The sequence below is a fragment of the Equus asinus genome, chromosome 9 (assembly GCF_041296235.1).
Source record: "Equus asinus isolate D_3611 breed Donkey chromosome 9, EquAss-T2T_v2, whole genome shotgun sequence".
Taxonomy (NCBI): Eukaryota; Metazoa; Chordata; class Mammalia; order Perissodactyla; family Equidae; genus Equus; species Equus asinus.
The window spans coordinates 43,659,043-43,685,241 of NC_091798.1; the positions used below are offsets into that span (position 1 = coordinate 43,659,043).

The 26,199-nt window shown below is 47.0% G+C and overlaps 1 protein-coding gene across 6 annotated transcripts in view; it reads left to right on the top strand.

The window, feature by feature from the left end:
• Positions 1 to 10,486: 10,486 nt before the first annotated feature.
• Positions 10,487 to 26,199, top strand: part of MACROH2A1 (macroH2A.1 histone) — a 73,391-nt gene continuing 57,678 nt past the window's right edge. For 2 of the 6 annotated variants that reach the window (XM_044780515.2, XM_044780512.2), the window contains exons 1-2: positions 10,547 to 10,701; positions 20,935 to 21,139. In XM_044780515.2, coding sequence (XP_044636450.1) covers positions 20,968 to 21,139 — 172 coding nt within the window. In that variant the 5' untranslated portion in view covers positions 10,547 to 10,701; positions 20,935 to 20,967. Of the gene's footprint in view, positions 10,702 to 20,934; positions 21,140 to 26,199 lie in introns of all 6 variants that reach the window. The other 4 variants (XM_044780516.2, XM_044780514.2, XM_044780513.2 and 1 more) reach the window with 4 other exon arrangements.

Genomic DNA, 26,199 nt, shown 5'->3' on the forward strand with positions numbered 1-26,199 from the left:
AAAAGTAGCCAAGAATTTCTAGAAGCAAGACCTCAGAGAGAAGGGGAACCCAGGATTCTGATCCCAATATTTGGCATCCCTTTTCTCCTTGATATATTTGCCAATATGAACTTTTTAGTTGAAAAGCTAATCAGAAAGTGGCAGCTGAGAAGCTGAGTAGACTTTTGACAGTCTCTTATCAGGTTGCAGGAACAAAAATTGGAGTTTGAGAACTGCCAGTCAAGAGAGGATGTGTGCACTTCCATGTATGTACATTTTACCTTAAAATAAAAGTGCTGTTAAAAATCATTATTACCAAGTTGGGAAGTTGTGGGGAGTATAGATGATGCAAGAATGGCAGGATTTGATCATTGTTGTAGCCAGGTGACAAATACTGTGGGAGTTAACTATACTCTCCTCTTTACTTGGTAAGTGTTTGAATTTCTCCATAACAGAATTTCTTGTTAGTGAAATACAGAAGTTTTTGAGACTTCTTTAAAGAATTAAAAAACAGAGAATTAATTGCCAGCAAGTCTGTATTAAAAGAAGCATTATGGTAGTTTTTTCAGGAAAAATAAAAATGCTCCACATGGACACATAAATATGCAAGGGAGAATGAAGAGCTCCAGAAAGGGTAAATATGTGGGTAAGCACGGATTAATATAGCTGTACAGAATCATCCTAGTGACATTGTGGAGTTTAAAATATAAATAGAAGATTCATGACAATAATGAGAAGTTGAGGGAGGTAAAATATTCTAAGTTAAAATATTCTAAGTTCTTAAAAGTATTGGGAAGACATGAAAAATGATTTCTTGGTAAAATGTCAAGGATACGTCTTGGAATATCTGTGGTAATTTGTTACAATAGTAACAGGAAACTAGTATAGTATCACTGATCGTTTTTGCTGAAACTGATCTTTACTATGATGGTTGCGAAATGCTGCTTTTCCAACCCCACCACTCCCTCTACATTTGCTGGTTGCCATTCACCATTCTACCACAGCAAGAGAACTTCTTCCACCCACCTTTATAGACAAATATATTTTGTATATATTATATATGAGTGTGTATATATATATATTTATATAAATGTCTTTATTCTCAGTATGGACTCAAGAATCCCTCAGATTTGACCGATAGGAGCCTCTTCAAACTGTCTGCTTTATTCTTGTGACACACCCCTATCATTGTGTGTGTGTGTGTGTGTGTGTGTGTGTGTGTGTACTTCCCGACTTCCCGGCGTGACAAGATATCCCAGGCTCATCTTGCATTCTTCCTGCTCCAGCCCTAGAATCAGCCATTTCTCCAAGGAGCCTTGGTTCATTTTAGTGGGAAATGGTATTAGAAACCAAGATCTGGGTGCCAGATATGTTTAATGCTACAGGGGTGTCTTCTCGACCCTTTCACAGATAGAGCTAGCAAATATATGTATGTATACACACATAAACATACACACATGCATATATACGTGTGTACACATATATAGGTATATATACATACACATTTGTGTATACCTATTTTATTTTATTATTGTTATTATTATTATTATTTTTGCTGAGGAAGATTCTCCCTGAACTAACATCTGTTGCCAGTCTTCCTCTATTTTGTATGTGGGTCACCGCTGCAGCACGGCCACTGGCAAGTGGTGCAGGTCCACGCCCGGGAACCGAACCCAGGCCACTGGAGCGGAGCATGCCAAACTTAAACACTAGGCCACTGGGCCAGCCCCTGCATATACCTATTTTAGAAATGAGTTCACACTAATGGCTCCAGTCCCAGTTAATCCCCACAGGGTTCTTTCTTGCCTTCCTGCATTCCATATTTATATGTCCCTTCTTCCTATAGCGAGAATTTTGGCTCCCAATAACATCAACACATTTACTCGTTTGCTAAAACCTATAATAGATGCAAAATTGTTTTAGAATTGACTTTCCCCTACACTACAGAATGCAAACTCCACAAAAATGGTTCAGGATTCCTTTGCAATTCTTCCCTGAATCCCTTTCTCATCACAAACAGAGAGTATCAAATCCTGTGTTCATAAATAAAGTGGATTACTTCTTTTCCCTCCTTCAGTAGGATTATGGTCTTCATTTGAAATATAATTGGATTCAGTGGTTTTAGTCTGATTTCAGCTTTAGGAATTTTCTCCCTGTCTATTCTTAGAGATGCAATTTTCGGTTTTGAATATATAGAATATTAGCATGCTTCCGTAAAGCCACATGTATGCAAAAAATATACTCAGAGAAATGTCACTGTCTCCCTTTCTTCCTGCCCCTCACACCTTATAGGTAACTATCTTCATTGTCTTCTGGTTTATCCCTTCTGTGTTTTTATTTGTAGAGATATATGTACGTTTTCTTATTCTCCCTTCTTTCTTACACAAAATGTAGCATACGATATATACCCATTTTCACTTTACTTTTTTCACTTAACAATATCTCCTGGAGATCACTCCATAATCAGTTCATGGAGATTTTTACCATTCATTTTTACAGCATATAGTGCTTACTGTGTGTTTGTATCATAGTCGATTCAACCAATCTCCTATGCTTGGATATTTAAGTATTTGCCAATATTTTGCAATTACAAATAATGAAGCAACAAATAATCTTGTGGGTAGGCATTTTCATATCATTGGGTACATTTTCAGGGTAAATTCTAAAATAAAAATTGCTTGGTTAAGGGTGAAGGCAGAGATAGCTGTGTTACATATTGTGAAATTCCCCTCCCAAGAGCCGTCACAGTTGGTCTTCCGACCAGTGATGTATGAGAGCCTGCTTCTACAGCTTTGCCAGCAGCCTGTAGTTTCAAGCTTTGGAGCTTTTGCCAGTCTGCTAAGTGAGAAAGGATAGCTAGGTGTCATTTTGTTTGCACTTGCCTTATGAGTGAAGTTGAACATCTTCATATTTTAAGCACCATTTTTATATCTTTTTGTTAATTGTTCCTATCTTTTGAGCATTTTTTCAATAGGACTTTAAATTTTTCCTATGGACTGAATTGTGTCCCCTCAAAGTTCATATTGAAGCCCTAACCTCCAAGGTGACTGTATTTGGAGATGGGGCCTTTAGGAGGTAATTAAGATTAAATGAGGTCCTAGGGATGGGGCCCTAATCCAACAGGATTGGTGTCCTTATAAGAAGAAACATGAAAATGCTCTCTCTCTCTTTCTCTCTCTTGTCCGTACGCATGCACGGAGGAAATGTCATGCGAGGACAAGTGGCCGTGTGCACTGGAAGACAGCTTTCACCAGAAACTGAACTGTGCCAGAACCTTGATCTCGGACTTCCCAGCCTGCAGAACTGTGAGAAAATTCTGTAATTCAAGCCACCCGGTCTATGGTATTCTGTTATGGCAGCCCAAGCAGATTAAGACAGGGACAAGGGCTTTTATCTGTGTCTATTTTGCCAATATTTTCTTCCACTTTGTCATTTGTCTTTTGACTTTCTTGTGGTGTTTTTTTTTTTTGCCCATGCAAAAGTTTTGTTTTGTTTTTAACGTAGTCAAAGGTGGGGTATCACAATAACCTTCTTGGATAATTGTGGCTATTGTTCTCTGATTCTACACCAAAACTTGACAAATGGTAATTTCTTAAGGGTTAGTAGTGATGGAGAATATTAAAATATATCACTGAACTTTTTATACTCTGTGAAATTAAATTCATTGCTTTATCTTGCACTTTGAATGGATTTTTTTAAAACCTACGCATGATGTTGTAGCATCATACATTAGTCATTTGGAAAATATTGGTCCACTAAGACATACTATCTTATATATCCCGGAAATATATAAGAGCTTGCCAAATGTTAACAGATTTTATTGTACAACATCAAAGAATCATATCAGTTAATACCATCACCAATCTCATCAGAAAAGTTTTAAGTCTTGGGAAGCTGTCAAGCTCATGCAGGCAGAGACAAGCTTTCAAAAATTTTTAAATCTGCTTCATTAAAGACACTTTTAATTCTTAAGTGAAACTAGCTCTGTGTGTGTGTGTGTGTGTGTGTGTGTGTGTGTGTGGTGAAGAATCCCTTGACTATTAGCAGTTTGGGGCCACTTTTATGCTAAGGCACAAAGCTTTACCCCGCCAGTGCTTTTGTATTATCAGTTAACATGCAAATGTCAACGGAGTGAAAAAGGCATATGAGGCCTTACAATTATTATGAAAGTTGTTTTGACCCACGGACTCCATTAAAGGGTCTGGGGACCCACGGGGGTCCATGGACCACACTTTGAGTACTGCTACTCTACAGGTAGCATAAATCCTTCAGATGTGTTTTCCATACAGCTCTAACCTCAGGGGAAAAAATATTTAAATCTAGAGATCTCTCTAGGCCTAAGAAGAGGTAATACAGACCTCCCTCCCTCAGACATACACCCTAGCCTGGTTTTCCTTGGCTCCCTGTTATTCCTCATTAAGGGAAAATATTCACCTGTATTTCTCTTAGAGAAGGGCATTAACTGCTTAACAAAGTCAGGAGGGGGTGGGGTTGTTGAAAACAAGGGAAAGTGTCAGATGTCTCCGCTAATTGCAGATCAAAGAGAGAGAAGTTATCTCTGAAGTAATCAAATAAGGAAGAAAGGCTGACGAATGCATCTGTTCCGTGGAAAAGAGCATATCTGTTTGTGGGGGCAGAGGATGGTGGAGGAGAGGTTTGCCAGAGGCTTTCTTTCCTGGGATTCCCCCAGTCCCTCCAGCACACACACACTCCCCTTGGCTTGATGTGCGTTGATCAAAAGTCTAGGGACTAACTGGACACCCACTGCTTGCCCTTCCACAAACAAGGTCATACTAAACCGAGGGAAACGGTGACACCCACTGTTGACCCTCAGATCATCAAAGGTCTTGGAGGACACTCAGGGTGGGGCAAAGAGGGGCTGGGGAAATGCAGGAATGCTCAGTCCTGCCCACCGGCTGGGTGGTACACTGTCCCAGCTTTTCTGGAGGGCCATCTGGCTACTTGTGTTAAAGCTTTTAAACCGTGGATCTTTGATCCAGCACTTCCACTTCTAAGAACTTATCCTCAACAGTCGGATATGCACAAAGAGGTATCTCTAAGGATATTCATCAGATCTTTATAATAGAGTTGGAAACAGCCTGAAAGAAAAACAACAACAATAAGGAACTGGTTAAACAAACAATGGTACAGCCCCAGGAACGTCTGGAATAGTGGTTCCCAAAGTGGGGTCTGCAGATGCCCTGAAGGTTACTGAGACCCTTTCTGGGGGTCTACAAGGCCCAAACTTTCCAGAATAATGCTAAGATATTATTTAGCTTTCTCACTGTCTCGATCTTTGCACCACTGGTGCAAAAACAATAGTGGTAAAACTGCTAGTGACTTAGCACAGATCAGCGATGGCAACAAACTGTAGTAATAATCATTTTATTCGTTATTGCCAAGCACTTGCAGAAAAACCCCAACAATTTCACCTAAGAATGTCCTTGATGAAGCAGTAAAAAGTACTAATTTTATTGACTTTCGATGCTTCAGGACGATTTTTAACTGTTGTGTGTGACTGTGTAGGAAGTGTCTATGAAGTGTGTCTGCTGTCTGATGCACTAGTGTGGCTGCCTTCAGGAAATGCGCTTGTGTGTTTGAGTTGTGCACCGAGCTAGGTGTTTTTTACATGGAGCACCCTTTTGCCTTGAAACAATGACTGACGGCAGGGCTATCATAATCCTTCTGTGGGCCCTAGGCACTTTCGCCTTTGTGGGCCCCTTCCTCTATAAAAAGACATAAAAATTATATTTTATGACTGCATTGGTATAAAGACAAATATTGTTGTATATTAAAATATTTTATTTGACCTAAAAGAATTAACCTTCATTTTCTTCTTCTGATTTTAAAAGAAATTAAAACATTTTCACGGGCCCATAAAGTCGGGTGGGCCTCAGTACTGTTCCTCATGGAGAATTTGGGCCTGATTGACAGACAAGCTATGGTTGTTCAGACTTGGGTGTGTGCAGGGCTGAATTCTCTATAAGGTACAGTTTTAATATACCATGTTAATATATTTACCTTTACACTAATGCAGTTGTTTTTTTTTAAGTGGAGGAAGGGGCCCATGAAGGCAAAAATGCCTAAGGTCCAGGAAGGTCATAATGCAGCCCTATGTACATAGTAGACATTTTCTTGAAAATGAATGAAATGAACCTGTCATTTCAAGGAAAATAACTGTGACATTATGTTGCCAATGATAAATTTGAATTTTCAAGCAAAAATTACAGCACTGGGAAACTTGTATCTGCCCCATGAGCTTGACAATTTCCTGATACTTAATAATCTTCTGATGATATCAGTGGTGATATTAAGAAACGTGATTTTCTGATGTTGTACAATGAAGGAGTGTTCACATTTGGAAGACTGGAAGATCTATACAACTCAGTGAACCACTATTTTCCAAACGACCAATGTATGATTTTACCAAATCACGCATGCCTGAAAGATCCATTCAGGATATAAGATAGATTAATGGATTTTTATGCTACCAAGTTCAAAAGTTTATTGATTGGTTTCAGATTCTACATTGTAATTAACCTTTAAGAAACTACTACTTCTTGAATTTTGATGTAGTATCAAAGAAGAACATCAAAATTATCTGAAAAGACTATTAAAATCCTCTATTTTTTCCCAAATACATATCTGTGTAAGGCTGGATTTTTTCATATACTTCAAACAAAACAACACATAGCAATTGATCGAATACAGGAGACATGACAAGTTAGCTATCTTCTATGAAACGAGACCTTAAAGAAATGTGCAAAATTGCAAAGCAATGCCACTCTTCTCACTAAATTTTTTTTTGTTCAGAGAATATAATTATTTTTCATACAAATACATTATTCATGTTAACACATAACAACATCTTTAAAATGTAACTTATTTATGAACAAAAATGTATACATTAGTAAATACTTAACATTTATCTGTTCTAATTTATAATGGAGCAAATATTGATAGCTATAACCCACACAAACAAAAACTCTTTGCAGACCTCAATAATTTAAGAGGATAAAGGAGTTTTGAACCCAAATAGTCTGGGAACTGCTGCTGTAGCATAACTACCTGGTTAAATGTTCATAAAAGACCATTAAGTTTAAAAAACAGGTGACAAGCACTAAATGCAGTAGGAACCCCAATACATTTAATATTAAGTAGATATGGTTGCAAAGGCTGGAAGGGGAGCACTGGTTCTCTTTTAGTGGTGTACTTAGGGTGATTTTTATTTTTTGCATGTTTTTGTTTTCCAAGTTTTATGTAGTGAGCATGCATTTATTTTGCAATTGGAAAAAAAAGATATCTGATGAAGCCCCCTGAGCAAGATTGGGAAAGGGGGCAGGTGACCAGGAAGAAGAACAGGGCGTGCAAATTGCAGGAGAGAGAGAGGGTGGAGCCTTCTGAGAGAGGTGGAGACAGGGCCTCAGCGATGAAAAGCTCCAGGGGACCACATTCCTAGTGAGTTCGGTGAGAAGGCTACGGAGGGGGGTGGGGGGTGGAGTTGGACCAAGATCAGCTTATGGAGCAGCACAGACTAACCCAAGGACAGGGGTTCATGATTGAGTGGGGACAAAAAGATCCACTCTGAACTAGGGGGCATGGTGAGGATGGGTGCCAGGCGCAGAGGAAATCAAGCCCCCAGAAGGGTTCTCTTCAGGCCTAAACATGAGCGCTCAGGTCCCAGATGAACCTGGGTTTAAACCCCAGTGCCAGCCTACTTTCTATGAGATCTTAGGCAAATTTCCTGGCTTCCTTAATCTATGGTGTCCTCATCTGTAAAACGGGGATAGAAATGTCCCAGAAATAGCCTGCCTGCTGGGGCTGTTGTGAGGGTGAAATGATGGGATACATGTGATCCGGCACATGGCAAGTGTGCAATAAGATGGAGAGTAAAAGACGACCTTTTAAGCATTACCCACGTCCAAGTCACCAGAAAAATCAACTGAGTCAGAAACCAACGCTGGGATGGAGGTAAGTGAGTTAATTCTTGGCTTCCTAGGGCTGCAGACTGGGACCTATTGGACAATCATCCTCTGCACTTGGCCTTGGCCATCACTGAGGACCTGGGAAGAAGCCTCAGGTCTGTCTACTACCAGGGCACTGGCAGGCTGCAGGCACCTCCCCCTCTCCACACAGGCCTGGCCTTCCCCCCAGCCCACTGCTTCTCTCTTGTTAAAGTTTCCAGGTGTACTGCTTACGTTTTGGACCAGGGCCTGGACAGTCTGGCAACACACCGAGGTATCTCTCCCTGGGAAGGAGCCCGGCACTGGCCTGGCACACAGCAGGTGCACAGCAAGAGTTTGTTGAGTGAATAAATGAAGTCTGGCATCCTTCCGACTTGCTGTGGCCCACAGAAACTTCACCTGATGGCTGGCCCCCGCAGATGTGACAGACCTCCCCAAGGACCCAGGGAAGGACAGACCAATGAGGTGGGGTAGTCTCTGCACCCTCCCTGACACCCCTCTGCAGCTTCCCTGGGGGATCCGTATACATCACAATACTTTATTTTGGGACCCAAAGCATCATCATTTCTCCGGTTTCACCTCCTGTATGTCTCTGCCCTTCATTCGTTCCACTCCATCCTCAGACTCACTATTCCTTTTTTTTTTATTGTGATGTTATTGACGTATAACACTGTGTAAGCTTAAGAGATGCAACATGTTGATTTGATACATTTATATATTGCAGTATGATTACCACCTTAGTGTTACTTAACACCTCTATCATATCACAGTTATCTTTTTTAAAATTTAATTTAATTTCTTATGAGGTAACTGGTTTATAACACGGTATAAATTTTAGGTGTCCATCATTATATTTTGCCTTCTGTATTGACTACATAGTGCTCCCCACCAAAAGTCTAGTTGTCATCTGTCACCATACAAATGTGCCCCTATACACCTTTAGTGCCCACCAGCAGATGAATGGATAAAGATGTGGTATATATACTATATACACACAATGGAATACTACTCAGCTATAAAGAAAAATAAGGACAAATATCATTTCTTTTTTGTGGTAAGAACACACTCATTATTTCTTGACAATTTTGGAGACACTTCTGCCTCAAGGTCTTTGCACTTGCTGTTCCTCATACTTAGAACGGTTCTCCCCCAGATATCCACATGGTTTGCTCCCTCAATTCCTTCACGTCTTTGGTTAAATGTTACCTTCTCAGGAAGGCCTTCTCTAAAATTTGGAACCCCAGTCCATCTCACCTTCCCTATCCCCCTGTCCTGCCTTATTTTTCTCCACAGCATTTACACCATCGGACACACCTCTTTTGTCTATTGTCTTTCTTTCCCTACTTGACTGAAAAGCCCAGGAGATCAGAGATTTTTACCTGTTCTGTTCACGGCTTCATCTTTATCACCCAAATTGGTGCATGGCACAAAGTATAACCTCATTACTTAACTGAAATGAATGCATGAATGGCATGTACTGGGTACTGCTTTGCAAACTTTTAAAGTTTGGTGGGCGTAAAGCAGCATCTTGAGGGGAGGAGGTTACCACTCTTGCTATACGGGCAGCCTGAGGGCGGAGGAGTCTTTGATGTCTTGCATAATCTCCCCCCATCCCCTCCTGCAGCGGTACATTAAGCCTCACATCAACTCTGCCCTGTGTGTATTGTTATCTAAATGTGCTCCACAGCAGGGTGGTGAGGTGGCTTCCCCTTTCACACTGGAGAGGAGGGAAGTAGAGGGGAGGTTCCTATTTACGTACCCAGAATGGACCACTAAGGCCTTCGGGCGAGAAACCAATTTAGGGATACGTAGACCGGCTTTGAGGCGGCCCTTCCTCTTTCTGCTTGTCTGCAGTTTTAAAAAATGTGCGTGATGATGAAGAATCACTGTTTATGTTAATAAATCCCCACTTGGGTCCAGTAGGGGACTTTTGCTGAATCCAAGTAGCTAACGGCTTCCATGCGCAAAGCACAGCCAGCCTTCTGAGGGTCACTATGAAGAGCCCCAGGGCAGCCGGATGTGCAGTAGTTGGTCGGGGGGCCATGTGGGATGGGGTTTGCATTTAGAGACAGCGGGAGGTTCTGAGGAACGCGGAGGTTTGCATCGGTTGGGGAAGGGAAAGTGCTTACTGGAAACAGCAATTGTGCCTCCCTCCTTGGATTAAAGGGAAGACCTCTAGGGATCAGGCAGCGAAAGTCCCGTGCTGAGGGCAAGGCACACAGTAGGCGCTTACTAAGTGTCACTGGAGACACAGGCTGGGACACGCGCTGGAGAAGCACCTTTGCCGGGGGCCCGACCCTTTCCAAGGACTTGGCTCAGGTCGCGCCCAGGGCTGGGGGTGGACCCTGCGTCCAGCGTCCGGGCGGGCTGCCCGACGCCCGGGCCTCGGGGAGACACGCTGACCGACGTGCGGGCGGCGGAGCGCGGAGGGCCCCGCGCGCGCGCGCACAGCCGCGGGCTGGGGTCAAGGCCGGGGCGCCCGGGTGGCGCGGGAGGGGCGGCCGGACGCGCGGGGACGGGATGGGATGTGACGAGCGGCGCGCGGTGCATTGTGGGAATCCCGGGCCGCGGCGACTGGTTCCAGTTCACTCGGCAGCGGAGCCGGGCGGAGGGGGCGAGCGCGCGGCGCGCGGGCGGGAAGCGAGGAGGCGGGCAGGCGGGCGGGCGGGCCAGCGAGGAGCGCGGAGAGAAAAGGCGCGAGCGGCCAAGAGGGCACGGGCCGGACACCTTGCTGCTGCCGCTGCCGCCGAGCCGCCCCGTAAGTCCGCGCGGGCCCCTCGCCGCGCGCCCCGTCCCCGCCGCCCGGGGCCGGCCGCCGTGCTCTTCCGGCCGCGGGTGCCTGGGAGCGGCCGGGCCTGGCGCGCACCGGGCGGCGCGCGGCCGGGCTCGAGCTGCGGTGCTCGGTGCGGCCCGCGCCGGGGCCCCGCACACGGCGCCCTCCCGAGGCCCTGCCCGGCCGCGCGGGATCCCTTTGGTTTTGTTCAAAAAGCAAACCCGGAAGCCAACTTCTCTTAGAACCGTGTCCTGCTGCCCGCTCCTGGGCGCTTTTGTGGGAAGGAGACAGTTCGGGCCCCTCCCCGGCGGCCCTTCCCGGGCGGCCGGGCCGGGCCGGGCCAGAGGCAGGGGGAGGCCTCGCGGCGCTGGCTGGCCAGCCTGGGCCTGGGCTCCCAGGAGCTGCTGAGCCCGGAGTTGCACTTGGTGAGGCGCCCGCCGGCCCGGCACAATACGTGGGGCCTGAGCCCCCGGTGGCAGGCTTGTAGGCGCCCGGCTTGGTATCTGCCGGGAGGGCAGTGGGGGGTTGGGGGTTACTCGCGGGACTGGAGCCAGGCAGGGGCGGGGAGGGGGCTGTCCAGGGCCTGGCTGGAGAAAGGCCACGGGAACCCCCGCTGCTCTCGCTCGCCTCCCGATCGGCCTTTTGTTTGCTTTGTGGTTGGGAGTTTTTTTAAGGTGACTCCGGAAGGCTGTAGGCTCCCTGGGTGGAGGAGGCCAGGAGGGAAGAGACTCGCTGGGGGTGGGGTGGAGTGGGGAGGCGAGTGTGCAGGATGCTGCAGGCCCTGTCACCTGACAACAGGTGTGCCGGCTGGCGCGCCCTACCTCCGCTCCTGCAGAGGCCACAAATCACTCAAGGATCTTGTCAGTAGATTGCTTGGAAAGTTCTTTTAGACAAGGTGTTACGGAAAATATTAAGTTTGAAAGTGAACGATTTCTGTGCAAACAGCTGAGACAAACCTTGAATTCAACAATTAACAATTACCAGAAAGCCCTTGTAAGATTTTAATGATCCAATAAACAGCATATAAGAATGGACAGTTAGAGGGGCACTCCTGCAAGTAGCTTCTCTTTTTCTTGCACCTTTGTGGTTTGAGGTTTTACCGTTAAAAAGGAGGGAAAGTGCTTTTGTTCCAAGGCGCCCAGCTCCAGTGAACCCCCCCGGGGAATTTTGAACAGCTGTAGGTTTGAGTGGGAGACTTCAGTTGTAGGTTAGGGGGAATGCACCTACTGCAGGCCACCGTTAGGGTACTGGTCTGTTCTCAGGAGTTATTAGCTCTGAAATGGACACCTCATGCCCGCACTGGAATTAATACCCCTTGTACACAGCTAACTAAAGTTGGGCCACGGCATCTCAGTCTGGCACAAGACGCTCTCCAATGAGGATAAATATGTTTTAGAACCTTTTTTTTTTTTCTAAACCTTAAGACTTTAAATTCTTCCCCACTCTAGTTTTAAGAGGAAATTAGGAAATCTCTCCAGTCTCTTATTTTGTTTTAGTCTGTTACCATTGTTAATACTAATCCCTAGATAAAGGCAGTAAGGAGGAGGGAAGGGGTTAAAGTAAGTGAAAATTGTTTAGAATGAGGAAGGGATGGCTCACGTTTGGTTAAACTTTAAGAGTTATCTGGAACACCACACGTGACGCTGTAATACACAACCGCAAGTCACTGGGCTGGTCTGTACCAAATGCGCCAGGATCGGGGAGTGGTGCATCTCAGTCTGCCATTTCTTCTGGCCCTGCAGACAGCAGAACTCAGGGAGAGCCCTCATCCCTTCCCCATGCTGAGGCCGGGAGTACATGTGTTCTGGGACCTGCCTCTAATACCTGCAGAGCTAATGCTGCCCCAAGTCATTTGAAGGAGACTTAGTTAAACAAACAAAAGCGCAAACTGAAACCCCAAGCTGACAAAACCCAACAAGAATCTATATGTGCTGTTCATCAAGATTGCAGCAGAGTCTCGTTCTCATTTGAGGGTGCCTTTGGATTTGTGTTGAGTTTTTCCCAGCCCCATTCTGGGCACATAGGGTGGGAAGGGGCAGGGGTGAGTGGGGCCCATACTTGTCCTATGGGTCCTCCCCAGGTTCTGTAGGTTTAGGAGGACATTGGGCCCCACCTCAGCTCTTAAGAGTGAGCCCAAGTGGGTCAGCTCTTCGTTCCAGAGTTGTATAGCTTGTTTGCTTGGATCAACCTGCCAAATTGGTGACTTGCAGTCTTTCGATAAATATTTCCTGAGAATCAACTCTGGGTCAGGCACTGGCGACAGAACCATGGTCAAGAAATGCCCAGTCCTTGTCCATGGGAAGCTGACGTGAGAAGGAGAAAACGGGCAAGTGGCCATCGTGAGGTCAGTGTAGGAGGTCAGAGTAGCTCCCATAGTGGCCCCCGGGATAGTATCCCAGCCAGGAGCAAGTCTTTACCTGGTAGGGAAAGGCCAAGTAGGAGTTGGCTGGGCAAAGGAGGGCAGGTGGGGACAAGTGTTTGAGGCCTGGGGAATCACATGTGCCGAGTCTTAGAACAATGAGAATAGAGGTCATAATGGGGGAACTGCCAGAGGCTCAGGATGGCTGCATCCTAGAGGTATCAGGTGAAGCTAGAGGGTCAAACAGGCCAGATCTCAGGGGATCCTGCTCAGAAACACACTGAGGGATTTCCACTGCATCCTGAGAGCAGTAAGAGGCCTTTGAAGGCTCTGAGCAGGAGAATGATGTGGTCAGATATTCTTTAGTCTTTTGGGAACACTTCACCTATTCAATGACTATTGAATGGCTTCTAGATGCCAAGCCTGACCAGGTTCCTACCCCTTCTGAGGCTCCCATTTTGCCTTTTCCTTTGATGGTCTTCTGTTGGAGTGATTATGTTAGAGTTTGATACAACCTTACACAGAGGAGGTGTGAAGGAACGTTTCCTTGTGAAACAGGCAGATGGTGCCTTGCTGTTGACTTATAGTGCTGGTTCCTTTAGTGCAGTTCAGGAAGCACTCCACGGAGTGGGTTTGCAGAGGTGAAATTTTAATCCCGGACCAGCTTCCTGCAAACTGTTTCCTGCTTGTGGTGAATAACACTGGTGTTTGGGTTTTGCTTTTTCCCACCACTGAAAACCTAACACATGAGGAAGATATGTCTGCTGGAACAAAATGTGCGGTTTAGGATTTATTTACTATCTCAATTTATCCTTCTCTCCGTTTGCAAGCCCTTGGTTCGCTAAGGGTGGACTGTAAGTTCCATAATCATCTGGCTCACTTTCTGGTGTAGTGTTTTATGAATGGAGAGAGATGTTTTTCCTGATTGGCTAGAGTATCAGAGCCAGCCTCTGTTCTGAGCCAATCAGAGTGCAGCTAGTGCAGCTCGGAGAGTGATAATTGTGTAGTATATCCACATGCCTCTGGGACATGACAGCAGTGACACCATTAATCATTTGGTATGATCGGAGTAAACAGAAGAGAATGCTGTAAACAGGATTAGTGTCCTATGCTTTAGAATTAAGTGTCTCAGGTTGGCCTTTAGGATTGGAGTTGATGGGAAGGTGACAAATGCATGTGGACACGTGGGTATTTATCCAGCTGCAGGGAGTGGATGGGGCAGCCCTCCCTCGGCAACAGCCGAGTGCTGATAGCTCAGATTCCTCCACCCTTGAGTGCTGGAGACAGGGCTGTCTGACCAGCAGCTCCTTGGCAGCTCTGATCAATATTTCTTTCAGGATCGATATGCACACATTCATTGCTTTGATAATAAAAAACTTCACACTTGACCATTCCACTGGTATTGTGAGTGTCCTACAGAGGTCAGTCTCTTACAGATGTGAGGAAGGTAAGTATTTTCCTCTGGTCTGAGTTACTGAGCTGACCTTGTGGCAAACAGAGAAATTGCTAGAGCTATAGAATTGTCAGGGAGTCAGAGGCCTCTGCATGGCTACCACCTCAGCTATCAGGTCAATTGCAGTGCTCCCTTCTTAGGAATTCCCAAGTCAGCTCCACAAGCTCTCTGAATTTTTAGGGTCTGGGCTCCCACAGTGATTGACCAGATATGTGTACATGAATGGTGCCAGAGAAGGTTCCTGACTGGTGTCTCACTTGCCCTATCTCTGAGTCCTGTGGCCTTTGGAAATGCTGCCCTCATCTTTGTCAGGAGAACTCATTCACTGTAAATGCCAACTAATCAGTCACCAGCCAGCCAGCATCTGAGAGCCCACCAGGTACCAGGCAGGGTGGTGGTTTATGGAGATACAGTGGTGAGCAGAGCCGACTGGTCCATCCCGTCAGGACAGACAAAGAAATACACAGTGATGATGAGTGCCCAGGGTGAGGAAGTTGGCTTTAGAAGGTTCATATAAATTGGATCTAGAGAGGCAGTCAGGTTGGAATTAAGGGCTGGAGCACTTTACATAAGATTGAGAAAAGCAATTGAACATATTAAAGAGTGGTGGCAGGCTGGGGGACATTATAAGAGATCTTTAGCTTGGCTCAGGGGCCACAGCAGGAATGTTCACTGAGGAAACTGGGGGCAATTCAGCCTGGTGGAGCCCTGGTTGCAGTAAATAGGGAGAGATGGGCTGGTGGTCAGTGGGGCCTTGTGTGCAAAGCTAGAGTCTGGGCAAGGGGCTGCTTCAAACTGGACTGTGACTGGGCACCACGAGGCACAGTCACACACAGCAGAAATGCAGAGGAGGGAACTCTTTGATAGATCTTCATCACCAGAGAAGGTGTTGGAACCACTAGGTAGGATTGTCCCAGACAGAGGGCTGGAGAGAGTGTTCCAGACTGAGCAAGTGGCGTGTGCCAAAGGGAGGAGGTAAGAATGAAGGCGGTTTGCAAAGCAGTGAGGAGCCTGTTAGGGTGCCCTGTTGGGGAGGAGAAGAATGATGTGGTAGGTCAGTAGGATGGCCCTTTGCCCTCCTCACCTCTTTTGCCCCTCCTAGTAGTACAGGGCTTATTGTTTTCATGTGCATTTTTATTCACAGGATCCTCACAGCCAGGCTTCTCATTAGTCCTGTGCTATGAGGACAGATCCCATTGTCCCAGTCACATCTCAGTTGTTGAGGGGGCTGTGGTCAGAGACTTGCTTCTTACTCAAGCCTGGCTCCTCTCTCTGTATAGCCCCTCTCCAACAGTGTGTCTCTGGGTAAGCTTTGGGTTTCTGCAAACAAGGTTCATGTCTATTGTGACTGATGTATAGTTGGAGGAGTTGCAAAGATGAAAACCACACAGATCCCTTCTGGATCAACCACAGAATCTTCATTTCCTGGCCTGATAACAGTCAAAAAGGCAGCCAAGCTAATGTACAATGATGAACAGATGCCAAGGTTGCCTGAAGACCCATCACTGTCTTCAAAGCATGTGGGGCCCTCTACAGGGGAGAGGGCTTCTGGGTTTACTGAATGGGGTGCCCTCCTGGACAATGATTCTAAGAAGGAAGGACACAACTTTGTCAGTTTGACAGGATAGTATGGTAGTTCCCTCTTAGTGGACCCCCAGTGGGTGCCTGAAACTGTGGATAGTACTGAACCCTATATATGCTGTGTTTTTTCCTATACATACGTACCTATGATAAAGTTTAATTTATAAATTAGGCACAGTAAGAGATTAACAACAATAACTTCTCTTTGGCATATCCAAGTTGCCAGCATCACTAGTCTTATGCTTTGGGGCCATTATTAAGTAAACTAAGGGTTGTTTGAACACAAGCGCTGCAATACTGCGGTAGTAGATCTGATAACCCAGGTGGCTACTAAGTGACTAACGGGTGGGTAGCGTATACAGCGTGGATACTGTGGACAAAGGGATGATTCACATTCCAGGTGGGATGGTGCAAGATTTCATCATGCTACTCAGAATGGCGCACAATTTGAAACTTATGAATTGTTTATTTCTGGAATTTTCCATTTAATGTTTTTGGACCATGGTCCACCTCGGGTAACTGAAACCACAGAAAGCAAAGCCATGGATAAGGAGGAACTACTGTATAGCTGTTTCTCCTGTGAGCAATGTCAGTGCCCAGAAGAGAAGCTGATTGTGTAAGAAGCCACTTTTTCTATGATGTAGGACTGTGCATCTCTCCTAAGAGGCTGGATGCAGGGCATGGGTCAAACAGGGCAGCAGGCTTTGGCTGATCACTCAGACCCTGGCTTTAGGGTCAGCTTTCAAGTTGGCTTGTCACGTGACAGAGACTGTTTCCTCTTTTCTTCTAAGCAAATGGCTAGAGGACGTTTCTCAACCTGTCTTGTAATTAGGTGTGGCCATGTGACCAAGTTCTAGTCGATGGATCATGGTCAGAAGTGATGTGCCCCACTTCCAGGCCTGGCCCCTGAAAACCTCCATGTGTTATCCTCCATGGCCTTTTCCCCTCTGTGGTAACCCTGGGAACTGTGCATTGAAGGGTGAGAGGAGTCTGGATCCATGAATCATCCTGCAGAGAAGCACCAGCCAATTATGGAAACCCTCTTTGGACTTTTCATGAATGAGAAATAACCTATAGGGGCTTATTTGTTACAGCAGTGAGTGCTACCCTCACCAATACAAATATCCCATATCAGTTCTTCTTCAAGAAGGTAGCCTTTTTTCATCTTATACTCATTGTTGTCATTTTTATTAATGTTACTGAGCCATCACTCAATGCGTGAGTGTCAGGACCCTTACATACATGCTTTTATTTACATCTCCCACCAACTCTTTGAGGTCCATTCTGTCATCCTCGCCACTTGACAGATGAGAAAATAGGCTCGGGGAGTGAGATCATGTGTCCAAGGACACCTAGGCAGTAAGTGGCAGAGTCGTGACTTGAATCAGGTCAGTCTGACTTTAGAATTCAAGTTATTAACCACAATGTTCAATAGCCACTTCCATCACAGCCACTCTCTCTCCCCACATTGGTACCTTCCTGTAGCTGCCTCTATCTCCATAGACCTCTGAAGAGCTGGCTGGACCTGGCACATTCATGGGTTTATTTGGAGACTGCACAGTACAAGGTGATTTTCCAAATTATGTTTTTAAGATCACCACACATTACTGGATGTCATGAGGCTGCATGGCTTAGTCCGAATTCTTTCATAGTTGTGGCTTAGGGATCTATAGTTAGAAGTGCAGAGAAAACATGGAGAGGGGCAAGGAATAGAGGAGCCTGACTCAAAATGAGATGTGAGGATGTTCTTCTATCAGTAGAGTGGCAGTTGAGGATCCATGATGTTTAAGATCTTTCCTGGGACCTAAGGACCCCAGGAAGGATTTGTCTACAGTACCTCGCATCAAGTAGCTTGCAGTTCATTCGAGCTGGGGAGGCAGGCACACAGATGTGTGCTGGGATGTATGCTATGGGAACACAGAGCAGTGAGCAATTCTAGTCTGTGGTCAGGTCAGAGAAGAGGGGTAGTATGAGCATCAGTTCAGCAGTTTGGAAAGAGGACAGGCAGGAGAACCAGCGTGTGTAACGACATTCTGGACACAGCATTACAAGTCAGGAAGTCAGGGGTGGCCTGGGACATCTGAGCCTGGGTAGGGGTGGCAGGAAGCAGTGCTGCGGAAGTCATTGAAGGATGCTGTTTGTGGCTGGCTCGGTGCTGGGGAACCAGCAAAGTGGGCAACGATCCTCTGGTGTCCATGGAGAGAGACTGATGCTGGGGAGAATAGGTGAGAAGTAGAGAGAGCTGAACCGAGGCAGGGAGGGTGAAGGAAGAGGCTTGAGAAGTCATGGGGGTGAGTTCAACAGAGCTTGGCTAATGATTGGGTGTCGTGGAGGTGGGCAGAGAAGTAGGGGCCAGGTTGACTCTTCTTGGTAGCTTGATGCATGATGTTACCACTGATGGCGCTGAGAAACCCAGAGGAGTTCAAGGTGCCCATGGGACTTACAAGTGGTCTCTTGCCACAGTCAGTCAGAACAGAGCTCTGGGGCTCAGCAGCCAGAGCTGCACTGGGTTAGAGACCTTGAAGTCACCAGCATGTTGAGGTAAAGACTCTTGGCTAGAGTTGGAGGGAAAGCACCAGGAGCATCACTTTTAAGGAATAAGCGTGTCTAGGACCCATCAGGTCCCTGCGTGCTAACGGCTCCTCTCTGGGGCAGAAATTCCCACAGTTGCAGCCCAAAACATACATACCCAGACAGATCCACCCAGAGACAGAGCTGAAGTCTGTGCTCCAGGAAGAGTGCGGCTGAGCTGCATTAATCATCATGGGACTCTCCTGCTGAAAGAAGGGAAACATTCAGATCTAAAAGCTCTTAGTCCAAAGGCATTGGGTTGGTCTGTGAAACACATGTTATTGTGAAGCAAAAGACTGCTTGGAAACCCAGTGACAGCTTTCCCTGCAAACATATGTGCACACACATATACACGTACCATTCCCTGCTCAGAGTGAGCATGGGCACCTGTTTGCAGCTCATTACAGCAAGAAATGGAGCCAACTAATTGTTTCAGAAAAACTCAGAACCAGAGCTTGAGCCATTGCCTGTCAGCACGGCTGCCCCAGAGTGTCCAGGAATTCTGCTCTCTGCTGTTTTGGCCATTTCTCTGTCAGGGAGATGATTTGAGATGATCTTGGGGGTTGTACTGATGTTAGGTGTGGACCATGACATGTCCTGAATATAGGATTGGGCATGAGAGTAACAGACTGTTGGAGCGGGAGGGGCCCACACACCATGGAGCCTGACCTCAGTTTACCAGTAAATGGGAGACCTACCCATTTGGTTCAGAAGTCTGAGCGTGAATGTCCTCTGGGGAAGGCTTGCATGGTGCCCCAGAACAAGCTGAGGCCTCTTCACAGCCCCTCTCCCACCACCCTGCACTAGCCTTTCATCATTGTCGTTTAAGTCACTGGAGGGTTATTTATTGTCTGTCGTCCCCATCAGCTCCAGAAGAACAGAGACCACGTGTGTCTTGTGTACTGCTGTCTCCATTCCCCACCCTACTTCCTGAAGTGAGTGCGTGAATGACTTGAATGCTTCTAGCAAACATTTGAGACCTCACTGTGTCATGCCACACTAGGAATACAGTCAAGAGCAGCCCTCCGAGAGCTTGCTTGCAGTATGGTGGGAGACATGGGAGTACGTGCACATCATTGCTGTGGTATGAAGCACATGGGAGCCCAGAGGATGGAGCAGCCAGATCTTAGCACCTGGGGAAGGGTTGGCAGAGGGCAGAAAGCAAGGTGAGGGATAAAGGAGGTCTTGGCAAAGGGGCACAGCCACCACAGAGGAGGGCATTTGTGGGGAACCACCGTGACTCCCTGTATCTGAGTTTACACCACAAGTGGCACAAGAATGGGTGTACCAGGCCTAGATTTCTAGGGCATTGTGTGACAGGCCAAGGGTCCTAACTTTATGTGGGAGTTGTGGCAGCTAGGGAAAACTTTAAGGCCAGGGCCATGGCGTATTCAGATTTATGTGTACAAAGATAGCCATGCCTGTGGAGGGCAGGTGGATTAGAGGAGAGTGGGGCCAGAGGTGGGGAGACCTTTACAGGAGATGTTTGTGATTATTTTCTTAGGATAGTGATGACCTGGATCCAGTCACAGTCGGGGTTGAGAGGAGATGACTCCACAGGAGGTGTTGAAGAGGGGGCCTCCTCTGGACTGAGTGGCATTTTGGACGGGGATTGGGAGAGCAACAGGGAAGGGAAACACTCCTCCCTGTTGTCTAGGGACAGGCCCGTGTAGCAGACTGTAAGTGTTCAGAGGGCCTCCTGTTCCAGCCTGGCTATCCGCTGAACTCCTCTGAGCTGCTTTGGCCTCTCACAGATAAAGGAGCGTAAGATAGAGATGCTCCTTTCATCAAAGAACCTAGGTGTCAGGCGTCGATACGTCTTCATTCTAGGGGCAGGTGACATAGTTTTCTTTTCTTTTATGAAGGCTTCAGCAGATTTATCAGCCTTGGTCTCAAGTGTATGAAAATGCAATTATTAAACAAGCATATAGAACGTAGCCAAGAAATCCCATTTTCTTTTACATCATGTGGCATAAAGGCAAGGCACTTAAAAGCAGTCATTGTCAGAGTAACATTTAAATGGAAGTGGCCGATAAAATTGATGTCATGCTATAAAATGTGAAAAGCTAGGCCATTCTCTTTTCCAGGGCCAAAGCGCTCCAGCGGAGTGCAAAAATGGGCTCACAGGGCTCAGTGGCTGCAGGCAGTGGCATCTGCTGGCAGGACCTGTTTCTTCCAGGGGCCAGAATGTATGGGGAGAGGGAGGATACACTGTCCCCAGTGATCCTAACGGCTGTGCCTCTTGCCTCCACAGTGTGCTTACTGACTCACCTCCAGGGCCACCGCCATGTCGAGCCGGGGTGGGAAGAAGAAGTCCACCAAAACCTCCCGGTCTGCGAAGGCAGGAGTCATCTTCCCCGTGGGGCGGATGCTGCGGTACATCAAGAAGGGCCACCCCAAGTACAGGATTGGAGTGGGGGCGCCTGTGTACATGGCCGCCGTCCTGGAGTACCTGACGGGTGAGTGGACCTGAGTCACTGCGGACACCCCCACGGACACCACTGGCTCAGACTATGGCAATTCTGACAGCTTTCCAAGGACTTGTAGGGCCTTTTTGGTTTCCTTTACTTTGGAAACTTTTCAAACCTACAGAGAAGTTACAAGAATAGTACAATGAGCATTTTCACCTAGATTCACCAGTTGTTAACGTTTTGCTCCATTTGCTGTATCTTCCCCCACCTTGTGTGTGTGTGTGTGTGTCTGTGTGCACGTGCATGTGTACATTTATTTTTGTCTATTACATATTATACAGTCCATTTTGAAATTTCCTCCATTGTCCCAATAATGTCCTTTATAATTTTCTTTGGTTTTCTTTCTTGATCCAGGATCCATTTCAGAAGCATACATTGCATTTGGCTGTCAGGGTTCTTTAGCCTTATTTAATCTAAAACAATTGCCCCGGCTTTGTTTTTTCTTTTTTTAATTTTTCATGACGTGCACATTTTTGAAGAGTCCAGGCCAGTTGTTTTGCAGAATGTCCTTCAGTCTAGTTTGGTCTTGTGCTTGGATTCAGGTTACACGTTTTTTGTAGGAGAATTGAATATGTGATGCATCATGTCCGGGGGCACCTGATGTGTGTTTGTCCTGTCTTTGGTGATAGTTTGATCACTGGATTAAGGTTGTGTCTGCAGATTTCTGCATATCCCGAGTCACAATCTTTCACCCAGTGGCTTTAGCATCCCTCGATCTTACCTGACTTTGTTATTACTACAGTGGTTATAAAATAGTGATTTTTCCATTTCTGTCATTCTTCTACAGTTGTTAGTTGGCATTCTTCTGTAAAGAAGAGCTTTCCTTCTGATTTTCCCTTTTTATTTTTGGTACTATCAATGTTGGTTCACAGATTTCTTAATTTAGTGGGTTATGCACTATCATGGCATTACTCATTATAATGCTTAAATTCTCTCAAGTTTGACCTTTAAGCTGGTCCTTATGACCTTTTGCCATGTCTCCATCAATTTCTGTGCATTTCCTTGCTTTCTGACGTAGTGAGATAGTCTAATCTCACCCTGAATTTTCCCTGCTCCAGGCTTGCAATCAGGCATCTCTCTGGGAGGTCCTTGGTCCTTTGCACAGATATAATCTGATTGATCTTATTGGTGGCTCCACAGCAACTGTGGGAGGCCAGCTGGGTGGGGATGCCACCCCCATTTTTAGTGATGAGAAAACCAGCCTCAAAGCATAAAAGGATTTGCCTGGGGTCACATATAACCAGTAGGGACTTGAGAAGGGACCTACATCCTGCTGTCCCCTTGTAATGCTTTTACCACTTGCTGCTCCATATACGAGCAGGGTAGGTGGCAGGATGGGTACCCTTGATTCATGCAGCCACCTCTCCTAGAGCCAGAAAGGGGAGACTCTGCAAGACAGGGTACCTCTTCACAGTGATAGAATCAGGCAGCAGAAGAGCTGGGTCACTTCTTGTTCTCCCAAGTCTCTCAGTAAGGCAGGACCAAGGGTTCCCCATAAAGAACACAGTCAGGAGGGGTATAAAGTTTTTGTGTTCTGTCAAAAGCATCTAGGCACAAAAAGTAATTGATATGTTAGAATTGCAAGACTTTTGTCCATATACTGGGGCTTTTGACCCTCTGCTTGTTAGCGACTCTTATAGATGGCATGCCTGGTAGCGTGAGCTAGGCATGATTCTTCTCACTTCATAGATGAGGAAACTGAGGCTCAGAATTTATGTGACACACCCAGCAAAGCCATGTATAGCATTGGCAGTCAGCCAGGGAAACCAGGGAAGAAGTCACTAGATACGAATCAGAGGACATTTTCTAGGTCTGGCCTGGCAGTTTACATGCTGTGTGATCTAGAGTGAGTCATTTAACCTCCCTGGATCCTAATTTACTTACAACTAAAATGGAGACAACAGTTTCTGCTCCACCAACTCCAGGCTGCTGTGAGAGCCAGAGGGGCTTTCTTTGAGCATAATGGGAAAGCTGACATGATGTGCAAACTCAGGCAGTCCATGTTTCTTGGTTCCCAGATGCCATGATGCCCCTGTCATTGGGGTGTCCACAGACAGTCATTAGGTCAAGTACACTATCAATATCACTTCTTCCATCAAGCTTTCTCTTTTCAGTTTACAGGGTATGGGGTAGGAGTACCATTGCTCTATCGTGTCTGAGGCAGCTGCTCTCTGTGCCACGTGGAACATCTATGTGTTTTTCTTGTCTGTGCCTGGCTGGCTCTGAAACTGAGCACAGTGCTCATGAGGTCGAGGTCAGCGGCCTGTTCTCATGGGAGCCAGAGACCTTGACTCTCTTTGCACCCACACCCATCATGCCTGTCCCCGGGTGTCATGGTGTGTGTGGCAGTGGTCACAAAGGGTGTGGGAATGATCAGGGCAGCCCATCACTAGAGCTGGAAAAGTAGCTCAAGGCAAGTCCTTACTCTGGCGTTGGCCACATTGACCCCTGTATATTAAAGAATAATATCTATTTTTAAGTTTTAACAAGTCCTTCCAGCAGAGCTATAGTTAGCTGAAACTGAGCCATTTCCTCTGGCCACATGCAGCGCTGAGTCTTCGGCATGACCATTGCCCAGTGCCTGCCCCCAGCATGGTGCCTGGCCTGCATGATGGGCACCTCGGGCGACCTCCTGAGCCATTGGTGCTATACTCAGTCACTGCTGTGGTCACTTGTGTCCTGTTACCTGATGGGATAGGAGCTGAGCTCTGAAGTATGTCCAGTGAAAACACTGTTCTGTTCCACTCCTCAGAGCAGTGCCACATATCCACACCGACTGCCCTCGGAGGGGGACCTGCCCCAAGCCCCTTGGGCTGGGATGTGGGAGCATGTGGATGTTTGAAGACCTAGGCATCTGCCCACTCAGAACTTTGGTTTTAGTCCCTGAGCTAGAAGAAAAGGTGAACAAGCTCTCTTTCTGCTCTGCTCTTGCTTTTGTTTCACTGAAGACCCTTTCCCGTTCATTCCACAAACTTGTTGAGCACCTGCTGTGTGCAAGGCACCATGCTAGGCTCTGTGTGAGAGCATAGGAATGATTAGGGCAGAAATGGTCTCTGCTCCATGGAGCTCACGGTCTAGTATTAGAGAAAGAACCAGCCATGGTTACTGGCTATGATAAGTGCTGTGGAGGACATAGACAGACCAAAGGTGGCCTGGGCCACCAGGGGCCTGGAGATGAACTGGCTTGGGAAGACTTCTTTGAGGGGTGACATCAGCTGAGACCTGGAGAAGGAGAGCAGGGCAATCAGCCCTGTGAGAGCTGGAAGAGGGGCTCTGTCATCCACTCACTTGTGCTCGATGCACCTACTGGGTGCCACCCTCTTCCCAGAGCTTGGGGAAGATATGGAAAGAGGGAGAAGCCCAGGTACCAGCCCTCAAGCATCTTAGGGCCTAGTCAAAGATGTGGCCCAGACATCATGCTCTAACCCAAGTCTTCTGAGAATGAGATCACCCATTCAGCAGGTCCTCACTGAGAGCTACAGTGTCCCTGGCACTGGGATACAAGCCAGAACAAGACCTATGCCCACCCCAAAGAGCTTTATGTCCAAAGTCAGATACAGGCAAGAAAAAGGCAGTGGGTGATGCAGGACCACATGTACTGCAAGGTGTCAGAAAACGTTTTCTAGAGGATACTTGTTAACCAGTTAACCAGAGCTGCCCTGCTCGTCTAGTTGTCACTTGAAGGGCCCTGTGGGAGGATTGTTTTCCTCTCTGTGAGACCCAGCCTCTTACAGGTGGCATACACAATTGCGGGCTTGGTGATGGGGGTGTGCCACATGATGTCCTTTTCAGATGGCTGGGCCAGGCCTCCTGCCTTCAGAAGGCCCCAGTGGAGAGAGGAGGAGGCGTCTGGATGCTCAGGGGTTGCTAATGGGACTCCTGAGCTGTGGGCCCACCTGGGACTAGGTGGCTCTGGAGCAGGGAGCTGATATCTCCTTAGTGGCCAGCCCTGGGGACTACTTGGGATGCCGTGATATTCAGTGGAAATCAGGTAGGGGTAGTAGAGCTGGGTGGTTAAGAGTGTGGACCTTGGTGTCAGAGCTGCCATTTCTTAATTGTGGCCTTAGGCAAGTCACTTACATCTCCCAGCTGCAGCTTGATTATCTGTAAAATGGTGATAACAATAGCTGTCTCATAGGGTTATTACAAGGCTGAAATGAGAGGATGCATGTGAAGTGCTTTTCCATGCCTGCGCAGTGTAAGTGCCCAAATGCTCTTAACATTAGGGGTAAGGCAAAGAGAGGACAGAGTCCCCACTCGTCCTGCTCTGGCTGCTGAGGAGAGGAGGGGTTGCCCACTTCCCTTAGGGATGGTGATGGGAGCTGTCACTGTCCACTTATGTGTGTTGTCCTTCCAATTGGTTAAAACCCACTGGGCCTCACCAGGCACCTGCAGAATGTCTTGACAGCTTCAGGCCTACTCCCTCTGGTTTGTTTCAAACTGCTGCTTGACTCCTCCTCCTTAAGCCTGTATTACCCTCAATACTAGGATGCCCTGTTACCAAACTCTTCTGTGTGGTGTTGAAGGCCACTTCTGTCCTGAAGTGACCTTCAACTCATTGAAACCTTGAAGGATTTTCCAGTTAGCCACAAGCTGAGCATGCCCAGCCCTGGGTCTGTGTGAGGGCCCAGCCGAGGCCAGGCCAGCATAAGAGTGTCTGAACAGGCAGCAGCCCTGCAGGCCAGGGCCCATCAGAGCCCAGTTACGCACTCCCCTGTGAAGAGCATGCTTTCATGGGTGAGGGACCATGCAAGTAGTCCTCCTTAGGGTGGATGTGGGGAGGAGGTAGTGACCTTGCGTCTTGCTCTGAAATGTGAAGCTGGCATCTGTTTCTCCTCTTGGGTGCAGAGCCTAATCATCTGCTGAACTTAAAAGGAAAAGGAAACATCTGGAATAAGCTTGAGTCTGGCGACCAGACAGCTCCTTCCCCAAATCTCTGTGCGCCTGGCTCCGCAGCCCTGCCGCACTCTTCTCAGAGCTCTTTCTGAGGAATGTGATGTTGTCTGTGTGTCTTCTCTGTGCCCCAGGACTGTCTGGGCCTTTCTCCA